Source organism: Mirounga angustirostris, unplaced genomic scaffold, assembly GCF_029215605.1.
Source record: "Mirounga angustirostris isolate CCGP_5_RB_7025 unplaced genomic scaffold, mMirAng1.0.hap1 SCAF_8, whole genome shotgun sequence".
Lineage (NCBI taxonomy): Eukaryota > Metazoa > Chordata > Mammalia > Carnivora > Phocidae > Mirounga > Mirounga angustirostris.
The window spans coordinates 143161645-143180915 of NW_026991716.1; the positions used below are offsets into that span (position 1 = coordinate 143161645).

General features: G+C 53.0%; 1 protein-coding gene across 6 annotated transcripts in view; it reads right to left on the bottom strand.

The window, feature by feature from the left end:
• Positions 1–1671: 1671 nt before the first annotated feature.
• The window catches only part of RPS6KA2 (ribosomal protein S6 kinase A2), a 339623-nt gene continuing 322023 nt past the window's right edge, over positions 1672–19271 (bottom strand). For all 6 annotated transcript variants that reach the window (XM_045865879.3, XM_045865877.3, XM_054505643.2 and 3 more), the window contains 7 exons: positions 18793–18882; positions 16797–16955; positions 14999–15160; positions 12654–12730; positions 10556–10673; positions 6517–6654; positions 1672–5096 (listed from right to left, as the gene is read on the bottom strand). In XM_045865879.3, the coding sequence (XP_045721835.1) occupies positions 4971–5096; positions 6517–6654; positions 10556–10673; positions 12654–12730; positions 14999–15160; positions 16797–16955; positions 18793–18882 (870 nt within the window). In that variant the 3' untranslated portion in view covers positions 1672–4970. The remainder of the gene's footprint in view (positions 5097–6516; positions 6655–10555; positions 10674–12653; positions 12731–14998; positions 15161–16796; positions 16956–18792; positions 18883–19271) is intronic.

Below are 19271 nucleotides of genomic sequence, written 5' to 3' on the forward strand. Positions count from 1 at the left end.
TAGGGAGAGTATCCTGGGCATCTAGGTGGGCCAGTGTCACCACAAGCGTTCTCGACAGTGGAAGAGGAGGTGTGGGGGAGTGCTTGAGGTGAGAACATGGGGCTCGACCCCCTGCGGCTGGCTCTGAGTCTGGCGGAAGAGCCAGGAGCCCAGGAAAGCAGGGCCTCCAGGCCCCGGGCAAGGCAGGGCTCTGTCCCCGAAAGCCCCCAAGAAGGCAGTCCTGCCGACACCTGGACTTTAGCCCGCAACACCCACCGGGGACTTCTGACCTCCAGAGCTGTGACCCAAGGGACGGCCATCTCACCCCAGCAGGTCTGTGCCCCGGGGTCTGTCACACAGGGGATGGGGCGCGGCTGGCTGTGGGTGTGTTCGGGGCATCCCGCTGTCGCCAGGGGCAGAATGTTCACGTGCTTCCCGTGGGCTCTGCAATCCCTGAGCGGTTTCAACACCCGAGCCTTGCGATGAGCCTGAAGGGTTTCGGGGAGCAAGTCCCCTCCTCTGCTGGGGAAGCAGCCCAGAAAGTGGTGGCAGAAAAGTGTGAACGTGTGTACGTGTCTTGCTTGTGGATACGTGCTGCTCAGGAACTGACCAAATGGGAGGAAGAAATGAGGTTGGAGAGCTGAAGGCCAAGAGCGTAGCTGCTTGTTTTATTTCCGTATAAAGAGCAGGGGGGCATGAGGACGCCAGGTGGCCCTGCCCAGAGCGAGGCACAGCAGGGACGGCCGCCAGCAGCCCCCCCTGGCCCCGGGCTTCGCTACCCACACACCGTCCACCGTCTCCTGCCAGTACCCGTCCCGTCACGTGGCCAGGCTCTGTGCAGAGTGCACACGTGCACACGGGCCCACCCACGCACACCACACACGTGCACACACGGACACCACAATACACCACATGCCTGTACAAGGCACACGCGAATATACAACACACAGGCACACGCACACACGTGTGCACACAATACTACACAGGCCACATATACACGTGTGTGCATGTCGACACAATACACCACACACACGTGAGTATATAACCACACACACCTGCACATGTGTGTAAACACAGGCACACACCACACACCACAGATGCACAAATATGCTCACACCATACACATGCACACAAGAATAGCCACACATGTGCATCCATATACCACACAACACATATGTGCACACACTGACACACAAGCCACGCATGCACGCACACACACGTTCATACACACACTGCACACTGCACGTGTGCACGCACTCGCACGCCGGCCACGCATGCACGCGCACACACACGTTCATACACACACTGCACACTGCACGTGTGCACGCACTCGCACGCCGGCCACGCACGCACGCACACACATTTATACACACACTGCACACTGCACGTGTGCACGCACTCACACAAGCCACGCATGCACGCACACACACTGCACAATGCGCGTGTGCACGCACTCGCACGCCGGCCACGCATGCACGCAGAAGCTCCAGCAGGCCCCCACACACAGCTCTCAGTGTGGAGTGGATGGCCACAGTGTCCCACCTTCCCTACGAAGATGCCACCCTGCAGCCGCAGGGGCTGGCAGCAGCCCGAGCATGGAGTGAGGGGACGGGAGGAGCAAGACGCTTATCTGCAGACTATCATTGGCAACCACACAGAAAGGCCAAAAATTATTGTTATCCTAGAAAAAGATTACACTTCATAAAACCCATGTTTATTCAAAAAATCTATTCAGAAAGTCTGGAAAGCGTAATAAATATCTGTATAGTGGCCGCCCATCTCAAACATAAAATACAAAGCGTGAACATAAGAATGACCTGTAAACACAGATGCGGGCTTGTAAACAAAGTGCTGAGTCGGGGTCTGGGTTGGAAGCGTGCTCCACGGGCGACCAGCGGTGGCGAGTTCGAGTCTCCCGGGTTTCCTCCCGAGCTCTGCGAACCCACGTCTTCTCTCCACCCAGGGACCTGCAGTGTCCTTTTCCATTCTAGAATTTTAAGGACTCTTGGAGAGGTGAAGGGCAACAAAACCATTTGGAAAGAAAAAAAGAGTGCAAATCAAGTTCGTCATGTGCTTGAGAGAATCAGTCAAGTGTGAGGCAACAGTCCCAACGTGAGGCTTTAGGAGTAACACCACTGAATGAACAATACCGGCTAACGTTAAGTACTATTATCACTTAAAATGCTGGACAATCTTCCAGGCATCAAGACACACAAAGTTAGATTAAAATCACGGACAATCTGACCTAAGGATACAGGTGAAATCTCACTCTTGCCCAAATTTGACTTGGGGGCGGCATCTGGCAGAGCCCTCACTCTGGTGGGGTGAGTCAGGTGTTCCTGTCAAACAGGGGGGCCTGCAGGTGGGGCGAGACCACAGTGGGCTCCCTGGGGGGACCGTGGGGCAGTGGGGGAGGCGGCCCAAGGACCAGGGCTCGGTTTTCTCACAAGAGTCTGTGGGCTATGATCCAGAGGGGGGATGGGTCCACGGTCTGTGGGGCTATGATCCGGGGTGGGGGGGACTGTTCCGCGGTCTGTGGGGCTATGATCCGGGGAGGGGGACTGTTCCGCGGTCTGCGGGGCTATGAATGGGGGGGGGGGGACTGTTTCACGGTCTATGGGGCAGCCATCTGACTCCCTGTGGTCTGGCTGCCTGTGTGAAGCCCTGGAGCTGCTCAGGGCCGGCAGGGGTGCGCCCCACAGGGGACGCAAATGAGAAGTAACCCCTTCCTTCGCACCCCACTGCTGCTTAGAAGGCTCAGCCGCTGGCTGCTCCACTGGACCTCGGAGTTCGGTTTAAACTGTGGTATCGACGTCTCTAGGCTGACTTTGTGGAAGGGTTTCAAGTATCACCGCGCTCTGGATAAGGTGAGAAAGCAGAGGTATTTCACAGACATTCAAGTAGAGTTGGTTCAGCACGGTCTCTGCGGCCACCGCCGCACCCTGGCCTTGGCTAAGGGCACGACGTGGTGCAAGGTGAGCCCCGGGTCGCTCTGCGGCTCTCGGGGTGTGGCAGGTGGGGCTGCGTGCGTGGTGGCACCGAGAGAGCGCACGAGCAGGAGCCGTGGTGCGCAGGGAGCACCCGCTGTCCCCTCTCCCCGCCCGCTCCTGGGCTCCTGTCCCCTCTGGCCCGCGTCCCTCCGTGCTCCAACTCTCGGCGAGCAGCCCGGCCGCCGGGCGGCACACGTCGGCCGTGGGAACCCTGGAGCAGTGGCCTGGGCAGCAGACGGAAGGTGTGATGACCTTGGTGCCTTCCCAGGAGGGCAGACCCGGGACCTAAGGGCTATCCAGTTTCTCCTAAGCTTCTAATAATAGATCAAATAATTCAGACCTAAAACAGAACTATTGTGAACCAAGCCTTTGTGGCCTCGGGGAAAAGCATTTTCTAGTGAGAAAATAGGGGAGATGCCTAATGAGGCTTTGTGGGAAACAGGTTCAAGAACCTGCCCCCTCTCCCCCCCCCCCCCGCTTTTACATCTGGTGGTTCTCTGAGGGGGGAGAAAGGCTCACAGAATTATAAAAGCTTCTGAAAAAAGGTTTCATTTTAAGGTCTGAACACAACTGGAGCAAGCGAAGGAGTTATACTCAGAATGCCGCATGTTGTTTTTTGTCTTTTTGAGGTGGTGTAGTTGGTTGAGATGGGGGATGAAGGGAACAGTGAAATGTGTCTTCTTAGTGAGATCTGGCTGAGGGCTGCAGGTGCCCTGCACCCAGCGAGGGCAGCGGGGAGTCTTGGGCCGGCCTGGGGGCACCCCCGGTGGGGCCGGTGGGAGGACACCGAAGGCCACACGCTCTCTCCCCTCCTGCCCAGGCAGTGGTGCCGAGCCTGTCCGGTTTCAGTTAACAAGAGGCGCACAGCCCCCTCCCTCGGCACCGCGCCCCTCCTGTGTGCACGCGCCCCAAGGGAAACATTAAATGTCACTGCAACATCAGGTGAAAACCGGAAACACAAATGCAACACAAAAGCACAGCTTCTACAAAGTGCATGGCTACCCTGGGTAACCCACCTTTCGGCTCCCCTCCGGGCCCCAGGGCGGCAGCAGGGCCTCCCGTGCCCCCCTCCCGGCTGCATGGGACTGAGAGCACGCCTTGAAGGAAGGGACAGAGCTCAGGGTTGCCAGGGCTCACGGATCTCCCATGGACCGGAGAGGGGAAGGTGAACACAGCAAAACCACGGCTTGGAAAGCACAGGAGGCTGACGTAAGGCCGCGGCCAGACGTCAGGCCCAACACGCTCTGGGAACCTGGGCGGCCTTGGCCACGGCTAGAGCCAGCGCGGGAGCGTGGAGCCTCAGCCCTGCAGCCCTGGCCGTGGCGGGAACAAGGACACAGGGCGGGGGGCACAAGCTCTCGCTGGCTCCTCCCCAGGCACGCACCATTCTTGTGAAAAGAGGCTCCCCGGGTGAAGATACCGCCTGCCGGTTCTGGGCTCTTCCCCCCGTGGGTCCGCGACCCAGAGAGAACACCCAGCACCTCAGTCAGGAAGAAGGGCGATGGGACAAGGGCTCTTTGGATCATTGGGAGGGACCTGGCGTCTACTCTGGGTGCCATGTGCCGACCCTGTCCTTCTGGCAACCCCAGACCGCAGAGGCCAGCCCCGCCCGGGGAGGCTGTGCCGTAAGCTGGTCAGCGCGTCCGCCCACCCGAATCACTAGGACACGTGTGTCGGAAACCTGACCCAGTTACTGGCTTTATCATTGGGAAAAACCCTCTCTCTGTAAATATAAGCCATGATCGTAAGAGACCCACGGAGTCCGAAGGAACCCTACAGGCATCGGGCGTGGTGGTGTGCAGTGAAATGAGTCTGTCTGGCTTTGCTCGGGGTAAGGAGGCGGCAAGGCTGGCACAGCAGGGCGTGGGGAGGTCACCGGTCTGGATCCAATCCCGCTGGCGAGCAGGCGCGGAACGAGCGGAGGAACCTGGGCCTCCGAGCCCGGCGTGGGCACTGCGGCAGCGCCCGACAGCCCAGGACGCTCGGCAGGGCCCGCTCGTGCTAGAGCCTCGTGGACGTGAGTCTCTTCATGCCCCTGCGCTGCGCCAGGCCGGACGACAGGACGGGCTCCAGCCGCGGGGCCTGCGGAGCCCTGTTCAGAGCCAAGTAGGTGGCGGCCATGGCACCCTGGGGAAGGAAGGGAAAGGGCGGCTGACCGCGGTGCCCACCCCCTCCCGAGCGGGGGCCTGGGGCCTCTCCGAGCTGTCCTCTCCCACGCACAGCGGGGCCTGCAGGACCCCGGGGCCGGGCGTGTCCGGCACACTCTGGGTCCTCCTAAATGATGGCGCTTCTGTTCTATTGCCGTCCCACACCCGCCTGGGGTTGTGCGTGTGACCTGAGGTGTTTCAGACTCGCAGGGAGCCCCGGGATGAGGTCACACGACCCCTGCTCTCCGGCATGTTACCACACCAGCCGGATCTCAGGAGACGGGCTTTACCCTCCAAGGACTGACCCTTGTGGCCTCAGTCCTCCCCACGAAGCTCCAAGCAGCCTCTGCCAAGCACGCGAGGCAGAGGCTGCTCGTGCCCGGGGTGTGGACCCCAGTCCTCGGATGTCAGCCAGTCCGTGTGGACTGCACTGCAGTGTGGGTGTGCCACGACCGAGCTGGCCCGAGGCCACCATCTGGCTGCAGTTGGGTCTGGTGACGCCTGGCTTTGGTGACTCTGATCACAGTCGCACCGCACGGTCGGACACAGCAAGGTGGGGTCGTCGGATGGCAGGGTCTACCGAGACCCAACAGTTGAATGAGCAGCTGCTCTGAAGCTGAGAACCTTTTGATCCCTGGGCACAAGACGATCTCAGTGATGCCAGCTGTGGCCTGACCTCTGTTCCCTCCACAGCCTTGTGTCTCTGTCAGGGGCTCCAGGGGTCAGGATGCTCTCGTGGAAGCTGTGCAGCCAGGTCCCATGTGGCACGTGCCCTGGCAAGTGTCTCAGGAAAATGGGGTGCGCCCTCCGGCCCAGCCCAGCGCCCCCGCTCCCGGGGATCAACTTTTCCTATGGCCCAGCGGCACGCAGCCACTTGGAGGGCCTTTCTGGGCCACAACAGGAGATTTGAGGAGGAGCAACAGAGACAGCCGGCTCCGGAAGCCTACAATACTTACAGTCTGGGCCTCTACACAGAAGTCTGTGGACGTCTGCTCTAGAACCCAGGACTTTGGCACCTTGAATTGGTGCAGATGTACCACTCCCTCCACCTCTCTCTCTCCCTCCCTCTCTCCACCCCCATCTGTCTGTCTGTCTGTCCTACTTTGTCTCCCTCCCTCCTTCCGTGTCTGTCTCTGTCCCACATGCACACACACAAACACAATGAAGCTGCTCAGGATTGTTAACAGAAGTTATAACTTATTCAGAATTTTGTGTGTGATTGCTTGTATGTGAAGAAATGTGTAAAAGTAAATTAATTAGGGATACCTGTTTGTGCCTCTTACTGGTTCGCTATCTGGTTCCCATACTGTGGTTTCTTTAGGTTATTTTGAGGGGGATCAGGGTAACTTTCCTGGGCCCCCCACCCCCAGCATCTTGCTCTCATGACTCCCTGTCCATACCTTCACCAGGTGGACGTCTTGTCTGCTGAGCTGGTTTTGGGACAGGTACTCTCTGTTGACAATCCACGGGTGTTTTAGGACTTGAACGGCCGTCAGGCGCTGATGAGGATCCACATGGAGCATCTTGGACACGACATCCTATAAGGGAAGACAGCAGAAGCCGGTTCGAAGAGCCTCCTGTGCAAAATTCCTTCATTCCCTCTCACGGCAAAACCTCACCATTGTTCTGACCGATTCTCTGCATTTGGGTGTCAAATGTTTATTTTCAGCCTTAAAAGTATGTGAATGATTTTTGAATTTTAATTATCATCACCTTGGTGGCTCACCTCAGGTTTATATCGTGTTAAAGATCTTACATGCAAGGAGAAATCAAATGTAGAAATGTTGAATGATGCATGTAATTTACTGAACTGCTATTTTAGTAAAAATGATACCCTTCCAAAGGGAGAAGCTAGGTAACGACTAGCTTAACATAATATAAACCAGTTATGACAATGCATATGTAGTGTCACTTTTATTAGCACTGTCCCCAAACATTTGCTACAAATCAGCACCAGCCACAGAACTGTCCATCTGAAGCCATTACGTGGGTCCAAGGGGCCAATGTCCCCTAGGGGTGATTTTCTTATGTGACTGTAAGATAATCACAATAAAGATTCTTACGACTGTGGCTTAAAGACAAAGCTCCACTTAACATTCACACATGGCATGACACGCACATGCATGTGCACACACACACAATTACAACTGTGATGTGGATCTGCATGGCATTCATGAGGCCGTCTGCACATGCGTGATACACCTGTTCTTGAGAGAGTCATCGGGATAGTGCTTGGGGGAAAGAGGGCCAATATTACTGTCCCTGTTTTGCAGATGACATTTATAGTGATCAAACAATTGTCCAGGGAAGAGCCATGATGAGAATCTGTGTTTTCCTGCTAGGCTGCTCACCTTACTCTGGTATTCCCGTGGCATTTCACAGGGAAATAAGGGAGTTAGCGTACGTACACGATATGATGATGATGCACTCAACAGAATTTCTGGTCATAAACCACAACAGAGAAATACTATAGACTAATCCAATATCCCTTTTTGAATAGAAAAATCAAATGCCTTTTAATATTTGGTAACACTGATCTTAGTAACTTCTTGAAACAAGTATCTCCTAGAAGCAGTATTGTTCCCATTTCCACGGGTAAGACTGAAAGCAGAGAGACCTGTGTTGTTTGCTCAAGATCTCAGAGTAAAGCAGTGTTTCTATGCAGTACCTGCAAGCTGCACTGTAACAACACACAAATCCATAGACTTTGTCTGATTTTGGAGAACTGGAGGTTTTGTTGCATGTTTGGGGAACACAGAGAGGGGAAAAGGCATGGGGCAGGTGAGGCAGAAGATATGGTGGTGAAGGAGCAGGAAGAAGTCGTCAAGGTCCCAGGAGGCAGTGAAGCCCTCTGCCTGCAGCAACAATCCTGGTACTTGACTTGATTGCTTTCCTGACACCTTCTCCCTGGCCCCCACTCCCGCTTCCAAGGTCGCCTCAGAAACCACCAGCACCCAAGTCCTGGTCTACTTTGGGGACCAGAACTAGACAATGCCTATACTCTTTTGAGACAGAGTGGATGGATGGGAGCACTGGGAGTGTCAGGGTCTGACACATGGGAAGTGCTTGCTAAAGGCCAGGTGCCTTCTCTTCTGCCATCACCTCTGCCGTGACCTCCATAATCACCTCTGCCACCTCCTTCACCATCCCCTCTGTCCTCTCTTCCATCATCTTCTCTACCGTCTCTTCCACATCTCCACCATCTCCTCCACTATCATCTCTGTCATAACCTCCATCATCTTTTCCACTATCTTCTCTACCACTCCCTCCACCATCATCTCTATCATCTTCTCCACCGTTCCTTCCACCACCTCCTTGACCATGCCCTGTCACCTCCTCCATCATTTTCTCCACCATCCCCTCCACCATCTTCTCTGCCATCTCCTCCACTATCTTCTCCACTATCACCTCCACCATGACCTCCATCATTACCTCCACCATCTTCTCTGCCATTCCCTCTGTCATCTCCTCCATCATTTCCCTCACTGTCTCTTCCATATCTCCTCCACAATCTTCTCCACCATCCCCTCTGCCATCTCCTCCACCATCTTTTCCACCAACACCTCCACCATGACCTCTGTTATCACTTTCATCACCATCTTCTCTGCCATCCCCTCCGTTATCTCCTCCAACATCTTCTCCATCATCACTTCTACCATCACCTGCATCATCTCTTCTACCATCACCTCCACCATCATTTCTACCATCTTCACCAACCCCTCTGCCACGTTCTCCATCATCTTCTCTGCCATCACTTCCACCATGACCTCTGTCATTATCTCCACCATCATCTCTGCCACCTCCTCCACAATCTTGTTCACCACTTCCTCCACCATCACCTCCATCATCTCCTGCACCATCTCTTTTACCATCACCTCCACCATCACCTCCACCATCTTCTCCACCACCACCTCCATCATCTCCTGCACCATCTCTTCTACCATCACCTCCACCATCTTCTCCACCATCACTTCCATCATCTCCTGCACCATCTCTTCTACCATCACCTGCATTGTCACCTCCACCATCTTCTCCACCATCACTTCCATCATCTCCTGCACCATCTCTTCTACCATCACCTCCACCGTCACCGCCACTGTCTTCTCCACCATCACCTCCTTCATCTCCTGCACCATCTCTTCTACCATCACCTCCACCATCTTCTCCACCATTGTCTCTGCCACCTCCTCCATCATCTTCTCCATCATCACTTCCACCACCTCCTCCATCATCTTCTCCATCATCACTTCCACCACCTCCTCCATCATCTTCTCCGTTATCACTTCTACCATCACCTCCACCATCCCCTCTGCCATCTGCTCCACCATCTTCTCTACCATCTTCTCCACCATCCCCTCTGCCATTTCTGTATGAGGTCACACAGTGATGATGATGGCAGTACTAGAATCAGAACCCCGACGGTCTACTCCTCTCCCAGTCATTTTACGGCAACACAGGAAATAGACTGAGGCTGCTTCTTCCGAGTGGTGGTGTTATCATTGACTATTTGATTAGAGAGGAATTGATGATCTCAACTGAAAAAGACTAAGTCTGATGTCTCTTTAAACAAGGTTGGTCACAAATAGTGAAGCTGCAGGGAAGCCTCAGTGCAAAGAGTTTTAAAGTAACAGAAATACACCTCTGTCCCAGAGTTCTTCTTGATCAGTCTGTGATCATTCAGGGCACTCAGTTTGCAACATCACTAAAACTGTGATAGTTAATTTTATGTGTCACCTTGACACCTCCGTCCCAGAGTTCTTTTTGATCAGTCTGTGATCATTTAGGGCACTCAGTTTACAACATCACTAAAACTGTGATAGTTAATTTTATGTTTCACCTTGGCTAAGCCATGGTCCCCTGTGTTTGGCTAAACACCAGTCTAGATGTTGCTGTGAAAGTCTTATTTAGATGAGATTAACACTGAAATCAGTCAACTTGGACTAAAGCAGATGACCCTCCATGATGTTGGTGGGCCTCATCCAATCAATTGAAGCCTTAAGATAAAAAAGACCAAGGTTTCCCAAGGAAAGGGAAGTCTGCCAGCAGACGGGCTTTGGACTCAAGCTGTAATGCCAACTCTTCCCTGAGTTTGCAGTCTATGGACCTACTCTGTAGATGTTACACTTATTAGCCTCCACAATCTCATGAACTGATTCTTAAAAACAAATCTTTCTTTCTCTGTATCTATGCACATCCTATTGATTCTGTTTCTCTGGAGAACCCTAGTACACCAAGACAGTAGAAAATGTGAAAAGTGCTGTAAGAAGACTTTTGCAAAAAACCACTTTTTTTTTTTTTAACTGAGAAGCTAAAAAAAAAATCTATGAGATAAAATACCTGAGTTATTTATATGAAAGGTATCCTCTAGCTTCCTCACAAATACAATGGTTAATACAGAATCTCCACACCTGAGAAGCAAGAGCACTGGAAAACACTCACCTTTGCGGCATCGGAGATTGAGTCCCAGTTTCCCCCAGAAAGGGCGTACTTCCCACTGCCAATCCTTGCCAGAATCTCCTCAGGAGTATCATCTGGTCCATTTGCAAATGGGGTAAATCTGTGCAATGAGAGAATGCATGGTATGAGTTCTGATTTTATGACCTACAGTAAAGTCCACAGCTTGCTATTGCCTCTTTTTGTTGTTGTTGCCTTTTTTTTTTTTTTTTTTTTTTAAGTAGGCTCCACACCTAACATGGAGCCCAGTGTGGGGCTTGAACTCACAAACCTGAGAGCAGGAATGGGCAAGATCAAGAGTCAGACGCTTAACCGACTGAGCCACCCAGGCACCCCTGCCTCTTTGTTGTTAAAAAAATAGCTCTTTCTTTGCCATTGCACTCCAAATTCAGGAGTCATGGGAAAGCGTCACTTATTTCTTAAGCTATGTCCATCTTCCTAAGTTGGTCATTGGTGTAGGTCGATAAGGCAAGTGTAGAAAACTCTAGGACCCAAGCATGAGCATCCCTGGACCCTTCCTGGCTCCCCTGGTGACCGAGTGTTTCAATGGTTGGCCCGGTCATTCAGTTTCCACACTGAGACTGTGGTATAATGGAGGAGAACCTGAGATTTGAAGTCTGATAGACCTATGGTTGGTCTATTACCAACTCTGGTTCTCTGATAAATTAATGTTTTAAGACTTGATTGCACAATGGGGAGAATAAAACACTCACAGGGATCTACATGGACACATATAAGATGCCATCCGCATCTGCCCCACTGTGAGTTATTCCATCAGCTCCCAACATTATCCAGGGCATGTCGATACATGCCTGTTAGAAAAGGAATTGTATGTGATCCTCACGGCACTTCCTTTAGTGGCCAGGTTGGTGATCTGAGGTTTATGTACAGACAACGTGAGTATCAGAAGAATCGCAGGGCAATCCAACAGTGTGATGTCAGGAAGGTCCGGGATGCCTTCCCTGCTACTGTGGTCCTCAAGGCACAGCCCCAGGCTCACACGTCCGCCTCCTTTCACTACAGACACTGATCACTCACTTATCACGAGATGCCTCATTAAGGCCACAGAAAAAACAGGCTACTCCCATTCATTCTTACCAGGGCCTTTTGTCCATTTTATTACAGTGAGCAGGGCTGGATGGTCTAGAGCTCTTTTTTCCTTCTGTGCAAATCCTTAATAAATTTAAAAATATAGGTCCTTCTGGGGTTCTTTGGATCCTAGACCTTTAAGGCTGGAAGCCTTGAATACACAGTGTCCTCTTCTCATTCAAAAGTGAGGGAAGTGAGGCCAATAAAGGTCAAGGAGTCCAGGCCAGAAACAGAGCTGATGAGGGGAACACCTCGGACTGGAAGCAGATGTGCACACAGCAGACCCAACCCTCCTTCTGTAAGGCCGGCTGTCTCATCTGGCGGCCACACAAGTCAGTCACCTGCTTTTACCTGGCTGCCTTTCTTGAGGTGCTCTTTGACCTCGAAGGCTTTAGGGGTGCTTCTTAACTCAAGAGGATGTTTTTAAGAGAAGATGTTGCGACCCCTTAAGGGGGTGGCCTGGTGCCAGGAAGAATGTGGACAGATGGTCAGAGGCTTGGGTTTTTTGTTGATGAGCTGAGTTCTGTGCTCCAGTTCCCTAATTCTGGAGATACATTTTAAAGAAAACATATGGCCAACTTTCTTTTTTTTTTTTTTTAAAGATTCTATCTATTTATTTTGACAGAGAGATAGACAGAAGAGCACAAGCAGAGGGAGTGGCAGAGGGAGAGGGAGAAGCAGGCTCTGCACCAAGCAGGGAACCCGATGCAGGACTCGATCCCAGGACCCTGAGATCATGACCTGAGCCGAAGGCAGACGCTTAACCATCTGAGCCACCCAGGTGCCCTATGGCCAACTTTCTTAATCCCTACTCTTTAGTTGTCCTGAAAGGGCTAAGGAGGTGTTTACCCAAGACCTGTGAGTGCGTCCCCGCCTGTGGCACCGGGGCAGGGCTGACCCTGGGCTGAAGAGACAGCCCCTGAGACGTCTGCCTCATGATGTCTCGGGCACACATGCCATCGCATGCTGACTCCTATGGGAGAGTGTGCATTACCCCGCCAGCATGGTGTACAGCAGGGTCCCCAAACTCCAGATGTCACATGCTGCATCGTAGCCTTGCCGCTTCAGGACCTGGAGGGGGAAAGCAGACGACAGATGAGCTCTTGGTGAAGAAAGTTCAAGTTCATAGGGTGTTGTTCTGATGTGGCCATGAGCTGGACAGGTGGGGAACAGGGGGATATCCTTTATTAACGCCAAGCCAACCATGATGCTCTGCAATAGGATTCCCCAAAGACCAGCGCACACATGGGAACCACAGCTCTTGCTAGATACGTGACAGATAGCTTGGAAACACTTATTTTAAGGCAGAACTTTAAAAAAATTATGGCAAAGTATACGTAGCACAAAATTTACCATCTTAATCAGTTTTAGGAGCACAGTTCAGTTGTTCAATGATCTCCATCCATCTCTTTCTTCTTGCAAAACTGGAATTGTCCCCATTACACAGCCACTCCCCACGCCCCGCCCCCAGCCCCTGGCTCCCACCCTCCTCCATCCGTCTCTGTGGATTTGGCTGCTTTAGGACCTCATATGAGTGGAATCATACAGTAATTATGCTTTTCTGCCTTGCTTATGATGTGCCCAAGGTTCATCCATGTTGTAGTGTGGGACATGATTTCCTTCCTTTTTAAGGCCAATACTCCTTTGTATGAACGCACCACATTTCGTTCATCCATTCAGCTGTTGATGAACACATGGGCTGCTTCCACCGTCCGGCCATTGTGAATAATGCTGGTGTGTACCCGGGTGGGCAAACAGCTGCTCTTGTCTCTGCCTTCAGTGCCCTTGGATATTGGCCTTACTGCATTACTTGGTAATCCTGTGTTTAATTTTCTGAGGAACAGTTAAAACAGAAGAATCTTCATGTGTCCTAGGATTACATACTTCAACAGAGGGCAGTCCTCTGATGTAGTTATAGCTGAACAACAGTAAAGAGAGCAGCATAAATACTCATGGATTACTGTACATTACTGGATTTAGCATTGATCTGGAGTCAGGAGAGCTGGGTTCAACTTTCTTAGACACAAGGGCAAGGATGCCACCTTTCCGTCATCATATCACTGATGCTGTGTTGGGCCAGCGGCGTGGTTGTTTAAGCCCGTGCGTCACTAGCTGAGTGACCTTCAAAAGTCACTTGAACACACTGAATCTGTTTTTGTTTTTTAATCCATTCAGTGTGGCCAGTAGTATCTACCCTGTGTACCTCATATGGCATATGAAGATAAGAGTAAAAACTATTGGTAAAAGGGCTTTGTAAATGGTAAAGTAATATACCAATTTAAGATATTCTATAATCGCTAAAATCAATACTATCAATATTAATATTGATCAAGTAAGGCAACAAAGAGGCTTATAAGCAGATTATGTTACAGGGGGCTACAGATAGCATCTGGGTAACCTGAAAGTGGCTTCGCAGCCCACCTCTGGGGGCCCCATGCCCATCCATATCCCGGTTCAGCACCCTGCTGCCTTCCTCGCGACCGATGGTGGGGGCCACCTCTCAGTTCGAAGACCCACTACTGGTGCCCGGGGACCTCCTTTTTTTCTCTTCTCTTCTCTTCTCTTCTCTTCTCTTCTCTTCTCTTCTCTTCTCTTCTCTTCTCTTCTCTTCTCTCCTCTCCTCTCCTCTCCTCTCCTCTCCTCTCCTCTCCTCTCTTCTTTCTTTCTTTCTTTCTTTCGTAGACTCCATGCCGAGCATGGAGCCCAATGTAGGGCTCGAACTCACGACCCTGAGCTCAAGATCTGAGCTGAGATCAGGAGTCGGACACCTTTCTCTTCGGACTTGCTGTGCGCTTCATTGCAACCCTGGTCCAGTTTCAGCAATAGCCAGAAGGATCCGCACAGAATCCAACATCTGTTCTGCTTCCTGACCCCTCATCCCACCAGCCACGAGTCAGTTCTGATCTAGTGGCCTCTCAGGTTTTGTTGATACTTAAAGCAAGAAACTGGGTCTGCCTCATAAACACATCAGTGACTTCAGAGCCTAACGAAACCATCCCCAGGGAGCCTGAGAAGGGCCAGATGTGCAAGATGGTGCTGCCGAAATTCTCCAAGGCTCTGGATGCGGCTGAGAGCCCTCCCGTGCAGAACACTATGGGGCCTCATATTAAATCCCACAGCGCACACGGAGCTGATCCAAATGGTCTATTGCATGGTAACAATTTTACATAAAAACATCACCATTAACAATTTTACAAATAGGACAATGATAAAATAACTGTGTTTGAGCAAGGTCAGTGGCTGGTTCTTTTTTGACTCATTTCTCCTCTCTGACATGACTGCTCAACTAAATCAAGATGACTCTGATGTACCAAACGATCCACAGCTCGGAACTCTTACCTCCGGGGCAACGAAATTTGCCGTGTAGCAGGGTGTCATCAACAGCCCGTTCTCAGCTCGAAGCTGCTTGGCAAACCCAAAGTCACAGATTCGGATGGATTCAGGGTTTCCAGACTCGTCCATATACAGTATATTACTCGGCTTCAGGTCTCGATGCACCACCTGGAAAGGCAGTGGGCGAGGTTGAAGCAGGAAGGGGAAGGGGGAAGCATTCAGAATATAAGGGGTTTTTTGGGATTGTGACCCTGAGCAGGTCCTGCAGCTGGAAGCCGGTCCGCTGGGACGCTATGTTCTTTAGGGCGGGTCTTCCTTCCTCTCTTGCTCTTGTATTGACACTCAAGTAAATAAGAAGCTACCCCAAATGAGAGAATTATATACAAGGAAATGTCGCTCTGAACTCAGGTGATGTGCACAGAAAGATTTCTACAGGTAGATGTTTACTGGGCGCCCAGAACGCTCCAGCGCTGTCAGGGGCTCACTAGAGAGCGAGGCAGACATGCAGCCTTTGTCATGGGGCAGGTGACTCCTGGGCAGCGATCAAGCGACCGACAGGAGCCCTACCTGCACCTGTGGCGGGGGAGGCGCAGGGCGCTCCGAGCACGAGGATGGGGGCGGCGAAAGCCATCCTGACATCTCAAAGCAAAGCAGCTCTCTGGGGGCACACAGCGATTTCGTCTGACAGGGACAGAGGCTGATCGGGAGCACACATGGGTGCCCTCACACAGCCTGGCACCTGCTGTGCTGTTAAAACACAGGGGAGGAAGATGGAGGGAAGCTGAAGGGACACACACGGGCAGAGGCTCCAAGGGCAGGGGAGCAGGAGGGTTTGGGGCCAGGCCTATCACCTCCCTCATTAAATAGAAGCCAATCTGGAAAAACCATCATCCCACGGGTTTCCTCTAGAGTTCGTTCTGGGAAAACGCTTCGCGCTCCCAGACCACCGGGTGACCACAGAAAGGCCTGTGGTGTGGTCCTGGAGGAACATCCTCCAGTTCGGAGGTGGCTGCATTTTATTTTATTTTATTTTAATTTTTATTTTTTTAAAAGATTTTATTTATTTATTTGATAGAGAGAGACACAGTGAGAGAGGGAACACAAGCAGGGGGAGTGGGAGAGGGAGAAGCAGGCTTCCCGCTGAGCAGGGAGCCCGACACCGGGCTCGATCCCAGGACCCCAGTGGAAGGAGGACGCTTAACGACTGGGCCACCTAGGCGCCCCAGTGGCTGCATTTTAAATGCTCATGACCACGGGGCAGGGCGGGCCACAGAAGCGCTGTCTGCTTCGCGGGAGGTGCCAGGCGATGGTCTGGAAGCAGACAGCCAGCCAGGAACCCCAGCTCTCCACTCACTCGTGTGCAACCAGCCCTGGGCAAGATGCCTAACCCCCCTCTGCTCTAATCTCCCGGTCTGTGAGCAGGTGTAATCGGAGCTCAGGGCTGCATGAGCAAAGGGCACAGAGCAGCGCCTGGAACCTGGTGAGGGCCTTGGCCAAGCGAGCTCTCACTGTCTCTGTCCTCTGCAGGATTCCTTTGTGTTGGCTAAGGATTCAGTTGTAAATAGAGCAACATGTCCCTTTATCCAGCCCAAATACTTTTTCTCTATAACTGGTCCAGGTAAACTTAATTTCCCTACTAGCTGCGGGGCACAGTGTGTGTGCAATGATCTCAGACACGGAAGGGGTGGCGGTGACACAGAAGGAAGCCAGGACAACGGGGGTCCCCAGCTCTGGAGCCAGGGAACTCTCTCCCGGTCCGGTCTCTCCTGTTTTTGTGTTGGCCGTGCGGCCGCAGGCTGATTACCCCCTGGGAGTGGAGGTAGTCCATGGTCTTGGTGATGGTGCACAGTACATCACTGGCCTCCCGCTCTGAGAAGTAACGCTGCCGGAGGATGCGGTCCAGGAGCTCTCCGCCGCGCATCAGCTCCATCACCAGATACACGAACTTCCCGTCGTCGTAGACCTGGGAGGCGGAGAACGGAGCATGCGGTCACCCTGGCGGCCTCCACACCGCCCCGCCCGCGCAGGCCGGCCTGCCATGGGGGAGAAGGGCAGCCCCGGAGGCAGCCCCGGCCAGCGCAGAGGCTGGGGGCTCAGTGCTCTCCCGGGTGTGAAAACAAGGCTCCGGGTGAAAATGAGTGAATGGCCATTCCAGTCATATCCGACGTGGTGCTCAGGGAAAACCAGCTTTAGTCATCTGCTGCAAAGCAGGGAATGAGTCAGCGAGGCCAGGAGCTTGCAAGGTGAGACTTTAGCTGACATGACTTGTCCTGATCTGGGCCCCCACCCCCCTCTGCCATGGAGAACTTCGGAGGTGGAGCTGGGCTGTGGGCCCAGAGCAGAGCTCCTCAGACTTCAGTGTGCACAGCCCCAGGGGGTCTCGTTAGCAGGCAGGGTCCGGGCCAGCAGGCCTGGGTCATGTCCAGCCGGCCCCAGCGGCCCTCCCTCCCCCTGCACCGTGGACGAGAGCCTCAGAGCTGCCAGACTCCGGAGCCCGGCAGGGAGGGGAGGCAGAGGGAGACAGAATCTGCCATTTGCAACAGTGCTCTTATCTCAGGAAAGCAATGGCAAAAGAGAGTTTTGTCACACCACCTTCACTCTCATGAGCTTAAACAACAGCCCCACACCCCCCTGCTCTGGCTCTTTCCATGACATGCTCGTGTGGGCCGCAATCTCCCTGCACACCGGTGCCCAGGCATTCGGAGGACCTCATGGAAACGGGGCCGAGCATCTAAACACGAATAATTTTTAGCTTACGAATCAGTGAGTTTCCAGAACAATTCACTAAAATAATTTGCCTGACTCTGAGCTCAATGCAAGATGTAAAGTTGATTTTGGTGTATTTATTTCCAGTTTATGCCTCAAAAAAAAAAGCTCTACTTTTGAGAATGGACATATGATGGCATCTTTGGCTCAGAATCACTCACCCCAACATAATGAAAGTGGTTTGAAAAGCTTAGAAGTTTTCAAATGAGCTGACTTCTGCTTGTGCATCTTAACACATGAATAAACACCAAAACGGCCGGAGGACCGGGCTGCACCACGGAGGTGCCTGGGATCCACGGGGAGAAAGCCGGTTCACTTCACGGGTTAACACAGGGATTCACTTCACACTTTGCTCCGAGGTGAACTGGCATTTTGCAGTCCCCTTGCTCTAGGAATTGACGGGGCCCAGCGGGAAGTCGAGGTGGCCCCCAAATCTTGAGGGTTTGGGTTCACGACACTGGAATCATTCTGGAGTGTGAGCATGAAGGTGGCGAGGAGACAGCTCTGTGTCCCCTCTGGCCCCCGACACCACAGCCCTGGGCGCTGTGCGGGGCTTTGAGGGGCTGGACCCCTGCCCCCTTCCCTGTCCTGTGCTGGGGACCACTCATTGCCCAGCAGAGGCAGAGCAAGCTGGGAGGAGCCCCACGGCCAGAGCTTGGTCTGGGGTCTCAGAGCCGCCCCAGCCCCGTCTCAGCCACGCAGGACTCTCCGTTCCTGCTGTGTTTAGGAATGGCACCGAGCAATAACACATCTGGATGAGAATTTGCACCAGCTTCTTTCCCTCCTTTATAGTCCACGTTACGTGATTTGGGAGTGTGGTGGCGGGGAGGGGGCTGCTGTCAGAGGGACGGGAACTCAGGCAGCCGCCGGGTGATTTTAAGGGGCACGCGGTGGGGGCCGGCTCTGGCACACCCTCCCGGGGGTGGCAACAGTGACCCGTGAAGAGAGCCGGTACCAAACCAACGCTGGCTTCGGTGCCAGGTGAGGAAACGGGAGCACAGGGAACACGAACAGTGCTGCACGAACCCACTTACGTCTTTGAGGCTGATGATGTTCGGGTGCTGCCCGTACCTCAGGAGAATCTCGATCTCTTCTGAGGGGTCTCTCTTACTCTTATCGATGATCTGGAACAAGCAGAGCATGTGACATGAGGCTCTGGGATGGCATCAGCAGGCTCGGACCCTTTCTGTCTCCTCCCCCCTCCTCCCCTGCAGCTCACGCTCAACCGGGATAAGTGACAGTTGCCTAGAAGTTCAAGGCAATCCTCTTTCCCAACTAGCCTAAGAGTGACATTTACAAAAAGGAGGCACAAGGGGCGCCTGGGTGGCTCAGTCGTTAAGCGTCTGCCTTCGGCTCAGGTCGTGATCCCGGGATCCTGGGATCGAGCCCCGCATCGGGCTCCCTGCTTGGCGGGAGCCTGCTTCTCCCTCTCCCACTCCCCCTGCTTGTGTTCCCTCTCTCGCTGTCTCTCTCTCGCTGTCAAATAAATAAATAAAATCTTAAAAAAAGAAAG